At 41.6% G+C, this 11,175-nt stretch overlaps 1 protein-coding gene across 1 annotated transcript in view; it reads left to right on the top strand.

Moving 5' to 3' along the window:
- Nucleotides 1-11,175, top strand: part of NBAS (neuroblastoma amplified sequence) — a 201,287-nt gene that overhangs the window by 86,162 nt on the left and 103,950 nt on the right. Inside the window, exons 24-26 of the mRNA XM_014531591.1 lie at nucleotides 1,661-1,846; nucleotides 3,271-3,444; nucleotides 8,281-8,414. Of these exons, the coding sequence (XP_014387077.1) occupies nucleotides 1,661-1,846; nucleotides 3,271-3,444; nucleotides 8,281-8,414 (494 nt within the window). The remainder of the gene's footprint in view (nucleotides 1-1,660; nucleotides 1,847-3,270; nucleotides 3,445-8,280; nucleotides 8,415-11,175) is intronic.

The raw sequence follows: 11,175 nt of genomic DNA, 5'->3' as shown, positions 1-11,175 counted from the left end.
ACTCGGTGCTATTTTATGCGTGCAGAAACATCGAGCCCCATTCCCCCAGCTCAGCTTAGCTGACTTCTTTCCGTCACAGCCCAGCTAGTTGCTGTCTCTGGAGTCACTTGCTCAGTGTCCGGCGACTCTTCGTTTCCTGGAGTCTGGCTGCTCCCGCCTCTCGACTGAAGCCGCATCATCCCAGCTCCCGTGGGCCGCTCAGTGCCTGGGCTCCTGCCTTTGCTGTTTAACAGACTGGCCTACCACCTCCTGCTTCCTCCCTCCTGCAGTCTCTCTTGCCGAGGCTCCTGGGATCCCCTGTTCCTTTTTGTCTTTGTCTTAGCCATTCCTTTTAGCCTCCTCCACGTGGCTCCTGTTCTTTGGTTTGCCCCTTAAAGATTGCTGTCCCTCAGATGCTGCGCTTGCCACTAGTAGCAAGTCTTCTAGTGCTCGTAGCTGCCGTTCTCCCAGCTTCAGTCCTGTTCACCCCCAGTTCATCGTTCTATACGTACTTCCTCAGGATCTCTCCGAAGTGTAAGTCTATGACACGTCACAGTCGGAAGTCCGTTGATAGAATTGCATTCCAGGAAACTGCAAATTCCTTAGCTCTGCAAACAGTGTTCTTTGTCATCTGGCCCCTCCCTGTCTCCAGCCACGTTTCTCCCGCTTCACCTCACACCCCTTTCCAGGCATAGGGAACTCATTGTGCTTTTGAACAGATTGCACATCTCTGCCTTCCGCTGCTCTCTTGCCCTTCTCCCTCGTTCACCTGCTAACCCCACTGATTCTCTAAAGCTCTGGGAGACTTGGTCACACTCTCAGGCTGGGCTCCGGGCCCTCTTTTTTGAGATCAAACTCACCCACGTACCTCCCTCCCTCCACTTCAGGCATTGTTTTACTGATTGTGTTCCCTGTGAGATGGAGAGATCTTTGAAGGAGAGACCTCTCTCATTCAGCTTTATATTCCTAACTCACACAGTGGTGCTTAGCTCATAGTAGGTCCTCACTAAATACCTGTTAGTCTGGGAGTGGGAGTAAGTAAGGAGTAGTAAGAGGCACTATAGGTGTAGGCCACCTTAGAAATTTGCCATCAATCAAAATCTGTCATTTTGTAAATCTTGTCAAATGATAGAGTCAAATTGCTGTCTACTGAGCATCTGTAGGAAAATCATTCTTCATTTTGTCTAGGAGGAGTCTGCATATTTGAATTAAGGCAGAGAAAATATAGATTGAATGGAAGTGCCATATGGAAGGCACTGGGAAAGGCTGGGTACTGGAGAGGAATATGAAAGCAAAACAGTATTTTTAGAGCAGAATGTTACAGTGAAAATAAGATTAACTTGGTATTATCGCTAACTAACTATGTTTTCCCCCTGCCTGTTAATGTCAGAATTAAATAGATAATTTGTAAAACTACCCTATAAACTATAATGGTCTTTGGATTTAAGATGGTTGCCTTTCTCTTACCATCTTTACCTTCAGAATTTCTTGCTGACTGTATGATTCTTTTGAAACTGTATGATTGTGAGATAGTTGATAAGTAACTCTAAAGTTTTGTACTAAAAATGTATAATATTGTTGATGTGATTTTGTGTAAATTGGTTACAAGAATTAGCTTCTATGCAGAAGGCTTTTACTTGAGGACGTATGGCTCAGGCTTACTGCTGCCTTTCCGTTTTAGGTTGACTGTGCATTGTCCCTTGTTCGACTGGGGATGGAGCGGAACATCCCTGGCCTGCTGGCCCTGTGTGATGATTTGGTTACTCTGGAAGCGCTGGTCTACGAAGCTGGCTGTGACTTAACCCTGACCTTGAAGGAGCTCCAGCAGATGGAAGACATTGAAAAGCTACGGTTACTGATGAATAGTGTAGGTGTAATTTTAACTCCTGTTTTAAGTATTCCTTGTATACTTTGATTAATGTGTGTCTCAGAGCCAAAGCGGAAATGTCCTCCAAACCCTAGAACTTAGTAAATTAAGGAAGGGTTCTTGATTTTCTAAAACTGTATTCAGTTTGATGGGTAAGTTACTGAAGGCCTCCAACACTGTTCTGGTTGTTTTGTATCCTGCCGCCCTTTATTCATACGAATCTATATGAACTACCCCGCCTCACCTCATTCCAGCAAGGCATATTTCTAAACTAGCTCTCATTCTCGTATTCATGATTCTAATCCTCCACCGTGTTAAAAGTCACAGCTACGTATTTATTTCAAGATCTGAAAAAAAAAATTACTGGCGGTCAGAGTGCTGGGTGTGTGTGAAGGAAACATCTTGACTTCAGGGTTAGTATGTTTAGGAGAATTTGCCTGTTTTTTTAGATTTTTGGGGGGTCATCCTGGGGAGAAAATACATTCCTAAAGTTAGGAGTTGGTTTCTGCTAAGCCCACCGAGTAGAGAGATACCTGTGACTCTAGAATGATGGGGCTGAGGAGGTGCTCGCTGCTTTTCCAGTCTCTGCTCTTGGGCGGCTGGTGTGAATGGGCTCAGCTGCCCGAGAGCTTCCCTTTCTCCCTGACTCTCCTTTTCTCTCCTGTGCTTTCTCTCCATCTTCCTTTCTCTCTCTCATCCCTCTCTCTCGTCATCTTTCTCCCTCTTACCAATTCCCCTTTTGCCTTTCCCTCTACCCCTACCTTCCCTTTTCCTAATTATTAATTTCTTTTCTGACCGTGCACCCAGTGACATTGATTTGTGATATATGTAAGACTCCTCTTAAGAGATTTAGGGGTGTCTCCTGGGGTAGCTAAGAGAGGGGGTTGGGTAATTGGGGTAGCAATGAGTAAAATGATGGGTGCCATTGGGAGTTCTGTGAAGGCGGTTGTAAAGGGGCAAAACAAAACAGAGGAGGAGGAAAGGGCGGGAGAGAATCCGGGTTTCATGGATGAGCCTGCTCTCGAGTGGCTGCTTTCTAGAGCTCTGTACACCTGTCTCTGGCTCTCACTGCTTTATTACACACTTCCTGTTGGTCTGTGGTGTCTCTCTGACAATATACCTGCCCCCCACATGTACACACTTGTGGGGTAGAACCTGTCTTCACTCTGGGAACCTCTGACTCAGCGCTGGCCTGCGGGGGCAGGGGCGGGCCGGGTAGGTAGGGATCCAGAGCTCCCCGACCCCAGGAAGAGGTGGTTCTTCTACCTCCCAGGCCGTGGGGCGAACCGGAGTGTCTGTTTTAGGATGAGCTGGGCTTCCTCTGTTGACTCAGTATGATCATCGGGGACTTCTGGAGCGTTAGTCTGGAATAAGCAGGTGTTTAATGTAATTCAGTGCGGGCTTATTTTTCATTGCATCTTCAGTGTTCCGAGGACAAGTACGTGACGGGCGCCTACCAGTGGATGGTCCCGTTCCTCCACCGCTGTGAGAAGCAGGCCCCGGGCGCGGCGCAGGAGCTGCTGAAGGAGTACTTGGTGACGTCAGCCAAAGGGGACCTGAGACTCCCCCTGAAGATCTTTCAGCATTCCAAGCCAGACGTAAGTAGAAACTCTAACATCGGAGAAATCTCTGCACTGCTTCCTCTGCAGAGTTAGGTTTTGTTTATTAAATTTTAATAATAGGCTTTGCAAGTAATTTCCCTTTCAACAGAAAAGGAAATGGTCATCATTTAATTCTTTAAACATGTTTCAATAATTCGGTCCAGAATTGTTTTGGAATTCCGTAAAATTATGTTTATTTTAACTGGTTTACTCCCATGTTTACTGACAGTTATGTTTTGGAACTGGCAACACCAAAAAGACTAACAGGTGATAGGCATTGAACTCTATCGGCAGGTGCGTTGACAGTGTGAACTCATTTAATCCTTATAGCGATCCTGTGAGGTAGCTGTTTTCATTATGTTTTATTGCGGGAAAGGAGAATCGTGGGCTAGAGAGGCTGTGCAATTGCCCGGGCCCCATAGTAAGGAGTGGGACCTGGGTTCAGACATTCTAATCTCACCGTCCAGTTCTTAGCCATGTACTTCCTGCCCTTGAGGGCCTTCAAGTATTTAGGGAAATCTTTGGGGGTCTCATAAGGAGATCTTGTCATTATTCTTAATAACTCTGTTGCTTAGGATTGCTGATTGATAGCTCTGTATGTCCACCGGGGTCAAGCAGTTGTTGAGGTTTTGGGTGGTAAGCCATTTGGTTAAGGGCAGCATACTCCTCCAAAGCAAACAATCTCTTAATTTAGCCAGAGATGAGATGTGCTGGTTCAGAAGGCAGGGCTCCCTTTCCTGGGAGGGACTCAGGCGGTGGCCCTGTCACGTGGGGCACAGATTTTGTAGTGAGATTCAAGCATTAGATAGGGATTCAAGCGGAAGTCATTTCAGGCCCCTCCCACCCTACGTTCTAATGGGGGCACTTCCTTGTGCTAGCCTTTGTTACAACCTGAAGTCCTCCGGGGCATGTGGTCATAACCAGTAGAGTTAAGATGAAAAGGAAAGCATTGCTTATTAATTAGCATGTTCTTTGGTTTCTGGAAGCTTGTCTGTCATTGGCTGTTTAAAAGTCCCCATCTCCTCATATGCAGCTACGACTTAGTGTTCAGATTTTAAATCTGGGGAGCTTCCCTGGGAGCCGGGTGGGCTGCTGACGCCCGAGAAATACTGTGAGAGCAGGATGGATCGGGTATGAATGTTTTATGAGGAAGAAAGAATGACTTTAAATTCTTGTCAGTAATCTTGCGTGTGATACTTCTTCCTCACAGAATCTTATAAATCCTTTGTATATAGTCAGTTTTTTGTTGTTTTACTTGGCAATTTAGCATGTGCCTTTTGAATAAAACATAGAGCCCTTTGAAATATGTAAACAGCCCGGGAGAGAACAATGGTGTTGCTGGGCTTTTCTCTCCCGCTCCAGCTTCTCTTGCTCCAGTGTTATCTTTCTGCCACACACACTGGACCACGTGACCATCTACAGAGAGCCTCCAGGGGCTGCCATTGCCTGCAGGGCAAACACTCATCTCTCTCGGGTGGCCTGGAAGGTTCTTTGCAGTCCGCTCTTGTCTGCCTCCTCAGCCTCACTTCCCTCCGTGGGTGCACTAGGCCATGGCTCTGAACTTCTCCCCTCGTCACCCTACCGCATTCTGTCAGGCCTCTGTGTTCTCATGGGCTCTTCCTTCTGTTTGGAGTAGTCAGCCCCCTTTCCTGCACTTACACACACCTGCCTCCCTCCGGGCCCTGCTCTCTCAGATCCCCTCTCCAGTGAACCCTCTGGGCCTTACCCGGAGGGCTTGTTCCTGCCTCTGTAATAGCTTGTCTCATGCTGTCGTACAATGATGTGTTCACACCCTTGTCTCTCCCTCCCTTTGTTTCCTGTGTATGTTCTCTATGTCTTACGTGTTTATTACAAGGGGCTAACATGGTGCCTTGTAGAGAGCAAACGCTTGGTAAATGTTGGCAGGGCAGATGGATGAATGAATGATGCGTGCATGAAATCGGGTCTTATTTTTCTGCTAGAGTGACTTGATTACATTGCTTTTATTATACTGGATTGTTTACAAAAAGAGCGTATCTGGGATCTGCCATGAGTCATGCAGAGTAGATTTAGTAATGTGGCAGGAACAACGATTTTTTGTATTCGACAGTTTAGGCTAAGTTATGTAGAATTAACAAATGAGCTCAAAATCTTAGTAGCTTATAACAGCAAGTAATCATTTCTCACAGGTGTCATGTAGGCTGTTGTTGGCGTCTGCTGTGTCCCAGGTCTTATTCATTCTGGGACTTCAGTTGAAAGAACAGCCCCCTTCTCTAGCTTGTGGCACAAGAAAAAGGGCAAAGTAGAACCACACAACGGCTCTTCAAGTTTTAGCGCAGAGCGGTTCAGGTTACTCCTCTCACACGTCACAGGCCAGAGGCGGCACATGGCTGAGCCTGCTATTAATGGAACAGGGAGGAATAATCCCTCTTAGGGAGTCGGGAGTGTGTAATTGGGAACTAGAATACAAGCACGTTTGTCATCTTTACATTCTCACGTGCCTCAAACTTTTCTTCTCTTTTACAGCATCCTAAATCACTCCTCTCTGGTTTCTCTTCGCTTGATCTGCCTTTGGAAAGTGAAACTGCCTAGAGAAGATTTAGGAATAAAATATTCTTTGTGCTCATACTGTCCTGTGTCTTCTATACTAGTATACTTTGAATGCACTAGTGTATCAGGCTATGTGCATTTTAAAAATTTTAATTTTCTAATTTATTATATACCATCCCAGGTATATAACAGATTAGAATTTGGAGAATAGGGGTTCTGTAATACGTGTTTGGCAATTTATCCAGTGATTCTTTTTTTAAAAAAATATATTTTATTGGTTTTTTACAGAGAGGAAGGGAGAGGGATAGAGAGTTAGAAACATCAATGAGAGAGAAACATCAATCAGCTGCCTCCTGCACACTCCCTACTGGGGATGTGCCCGCAACCAAGGTACATGCCCTTGACCGGAATCAAACCTGGGACCCATGAGTCCGCAGGCTGACGCTCTATCCACTGAGCCAAACCAGTTAGGGCAATCCAGTGATTCTGAAGGAATGCTAGGGTTAGGACAGTGATGGTGAACCTATGACACGTGTGTCAGAGGTGACATGCGAACTCATTTTTTTAGTTGATTTTTCTTTGTTAAATGGCATTTAAATATATAAAATAAATATCAAAAAGATAAATCTTTGTTTTACTATGGTTGCAAATATCAAAAAATTTCTATATGTGACACGGCACCAGAGTTAAGTTAGGGTTTTTCAAAATGCTGACACGCCAAGCTCAAAAGGTTCACCATCACTGGGTTAGGAACAGCTGTTTTAATTGGGAATTCACTGTATATGATAGTTTTTTAGGTGCAAGATTTTAGTTCTTTCTGATTAAATAATTCAATGGGCAATTTTAGTTTTAAAATTACTTCTAACTTAATGCTTATCTATATATATCAAAGGCTGATGTGCAAAGTGTCCCCTTGGGAGTTCGACTGGGAGACTGGGAGTTCGATCGCTTGCTATGATCACCAAGAGGCGGCGCAGAGCGAAGGAAGGCTCTGGCTGGCAGCCAGCAGCTGGCAGCTGGGGAAGGAAGGCCCCAGGGACCCTTCCTGTGCACGAATTTCGTGCACCAGGCCTCTAGTTGTAGAATATTTAGAAAACCTAGAAAAAGATAAAGATGGAAATATATTTTTTGGCAATATTATTGACTAGACAATCTGAAATCAGAAAAAGCTAGCTATTTTAATTAACTTTTAATAATACTTTTATTACTGCTGCCTGTCCCTATTTTACCAGTTTGTCACTTTGAAACCTTGGACAACTTTTTGATGCCACATTAATGTTATATATTTTTTTCTTAACACCTTGAAGAAAGGTACATAAAGGCTTTAACCCAACTACTTTAAAAAATCTTTATTTCTCAGGTAACCTGGAATGTTTCTTTTCTCCATCCATTGATGTGATTTTTCTACGGAGAAAATGCCTTTGTTCGACAGTTTCCCTCCATCACTTTCCTATCTGTTTAGTGTTTCTACTAGAAGGTTGAAAACTAGTAGATCTTATTATGGAAATGATCTTAAACTTATTTTGCTATTGAAAAGGTCTCTAAGAAAACTGTTGGAAACTTCCATTTTTTTTAGTAGTGGCAATAATATAAATATTCTACACTTACTTTATTTAATCCACACAACAATGTTATACCTGTTAGGAAGTTGTTGTTAATATCCCAGGTTTATAGATGAGAAAAACAAAGCACAAATCTGTTATTTTTATGTCCCAGAAATCTAAGAGTGGAACCTGTGGTTTGCAGTGGGAAGTGGTATATCCTATATAGAAAGTGACTCAATGTAGCCATTTTCTGCATCAGAAATATGGAGTATATTCTTGGATTTGAATAGTCCTGCATTACAATGTGACTTTGGGTACAATGTCAGTATTGTTTAGTTAAATGACTAATATATTATGCATCTTGAAAAATCGAACATATCTGAATATTACTTAAGGAATTTTATATATTTTTGTAGTTGAAACACATAAAATATGGCTTTAGGGTTATGTTTTTAATGAGTTGCCTTTTTAATTCACTGTGTCTCTTCTATCTTGAATGGGTTGTAAATTGAATCTGCTTTTAGCAGATGCAAAGCTTATGGGTACAAATTATCTTTTCTAGCTGATTCTATAATTAAAATGTGATTTCATTTAGAATTATTAACGATCCCCAAAGTCTGTAAGCTAAAGAAATATCAAGATTTGTTTCTGCAGTTGATTAATTGAACTATTTAATATTCTATTGACAGTGGCACTGGGGTGTGGAAAACGTGCCTGTAAATCTATTGACATTTAGTACAGTGTGCTTTATTTTCCCCAGCTGCAGCAAAAAATTATTCCTGACCAGGACCAGCTGATGGCAGTAGCTCTGGACTGCATCTACAACTGTGAACGGACTGACCAGCTCTTCCTTTGCTATGACATATTAGAATGTCTGCCACAGAGGGGATATGGGTGAGAAGCCACACTGCCAATCTTGCTGTGTCTCTATATTCTCACGGTTAAAATGAAAATGTTGCTTCCTTGAATGTTCATTGCCGAGAATTTGAGGAATATAAAAAAATATAAAGAAGAAAAAGAAATGATCTGCAAATCAGTTGCCTACAGATAAACTTTTGTTTTTCTAGCAGTATATGGGAAGTCACTATAATTTCCTCAACCTTGATAATTAATTATCCATTAGAACAGAAACAAAAACACCACTACCACCACAACAAGAAATACTTTTTAAAAAGTGTATAGACAATGATATGTCTGTTTTAAGTTGTGTTTCCAATTAATCATTTTCTGTATTTGTATTTCTTCTATGAATTGTTTGTTCTTGGCTCTTGCCTATAGTAATCCCTTTAAGCAGAATGCATTAATATATATAATTCACTTTATTTTTTTCCTTTCAGTCTTACTGAGATATAACTAACATACAGCACCATATAACTGTAAGGTATACAGCATAATGACTTGACCTGCATATATTATAAAATGATCACCATAAATAAGTTAACATTCATCACATCATATAGATACAAAAGAAGAAAAAAACACAAATGTTTTTGTGATGAGATCTTTTAGGATTTACTCTATGAGAAATTTAAACATACAGCAGTATTGACTATAATTGTCATGCACATTACATCCCTAGGAGTACTTATTTGTCTTATAACTGGAAATTTGTATTTTTTGACCACCTTCATATAATTACCCCACCTTCCATTCCCTGCCTATGGTAACCACAAATCTGATTTTTTTTTCCTGTGAGTTTAGTAGTGTTGTTTTTTAATTCTACATATAAGTGAGGTCATACAGTATATTTGTTTGGCTTATTTCATGCAGCATAATATCCTCAAGGCCCATCCATGCTGTAAGTGGCAGGATTTTCTTTTTTTTTATGGATGAATAATATTCTTTTGTGATATATATTTCAGACACACACACACACATTATAGATATGGGAAGTCACTATGTATGTGTCACACACACACATATATCAAATTTGCTTTATCCGTTCATCTGTTGATGGACACTTAGGTTGTTTCTATGTCTCAGCTATTGTAAATAATGCTGCAGTGAACATGGGGGTGCAGATATCTCTCCGACACAGTGATCTCATTTCCTTCATCTATATACCCAGGAGTGGAATTGCTGGATCACATGATAGTTCAGTTTTTAATTTCTTGAGGAATGAATTTACATAATTTTTAACTGGGCTTATATTTAAGTGGGAATTTATACAACATTCCTTTGTTTCATTTAGTTGTATGCAATCATATTTATATTTTCTTTTTGGAAGTCAGACAACATTCATTCTTTTAATCACTCCTTCAAATCTAGTAAATGTCATAAATTTAACATCTTGAGAAGTTAATACCAACATATGGAAGGGCATGGAATGCAGTCGGTGGACCTGTTTATAACCCTTTGTGACTTTAACCAAGCCACTTTACTGCTTGGTCCTCAGTTTCCTCATTTACAAAATCACATATTGATTCATGGAGGTCTCCTCATGCTCTGATTATTCTCTTTGCCCTTCCCCCCCCCTCTTCTTTTCTCCCTGCCTTTTATCCTGTGTGTGTGTGTGTGTGTGTGTGTGTGTGTGTGAAATGAATGGTAGAAATCACCAGTTTTGCAACCCACTGTGAAATACTTGTTTCATGCCTGAATTCAGGCGAAAGGTTTTCTAAAAAATAAATTTTGTGTGTGTGTAATTTCACTGAGGAATTTACCTTTATAAACCTTTCATCAAGCTCTGAAATGTAGCTTCACTGGGAGTCAGACCCCTGGCAGCCTGTGCCTCCTGGTGAGAAACAGCAGGAAGTAAAATTGTTTCCCCGAATCTCATCAGTCCTTTAAACTGCACTCTGGCTTACAGTACATGCAGGGAAAGAGGAACAAGTTAAGCAGAGTGTGAGCTATGCCACAGTCAGCGGGCCTTTTCACGTGAGAAGTCAGTGTCCTGGAGAAGAACAGTGGTGAGGTGGGGTGCTACTGTTCTAAAGCCAGGGAGTCCAAAGGGACATAACCCCCTTCAAAGTTTCCACTGAAATCATGTGTGAAGCAGGAAAGGTCAGGAGATTGGAAGACGTGTGACAGATGAGCAGCTGTGGCTGCCTCACCTTTCCCAGCCTTGAGAACCTGTGAAAGCAAGCACTCACTGTAGATGCTGTTCTTGACTTGGCCTCTGCCAGCCTGAGGCCTCCTTTGTTGCCCCTGACTCAACTGGGTAAAAGCGTTGACTTCCACCTGACACATATATCTTCAAAAACTAAATGTATTTGACTTTTTTCAGTAAGATCAAATAAGCATAAGCTTATCTATTAATTTTTAAACAGTAATTTGTCTACCATGAGGAGATAGTCATAGTGTCAATAGGGTGAGGATATTATTATTTGTTTAAATATATTTTTATTGATTTCAGAGAGGAAGGGAGAGGGAGAGAGAGACAGAAGCTTCAGTGATGAGAGAGAATCATTGCTTGGCCAATAGGATGATGATATTAAAATAACTTTTTAAATTGTAGACATGACAGTTTAGGAGTTAGTATATTTGTTTCAAAGAGTATACAGGCTAAAAAATGCCTCTTCTCTGTATGAGGCTAAAAGCTATTTGAGCTTCAGTTGAATGATTCCTGATCTAACAGATTTTTTTAATTCTTTTGTAAACACACAAAAAACACTTGATGCTCTTTTGTTACATTTCTTCCTTAACGGTTGTATGTCCC

This window comes from Myotis brandtii, unplaced genomic scaffold (assembly GCF_000412655.1).
Source record: "Myotis brandtii unplaced genomic scaffold, ASM41265v1 scaffold813, whole genome shotgun sequence".
NCBI classification, from domain to species: Eukaryota; Metazoa; Chordata; class Mammalia; order Chiroptera; family Vespertilionidae; genus Myotis; species Myotis brandtii.
This window is presented reverse-complemented; position numbering and strand designations above follow the sequence as displayed.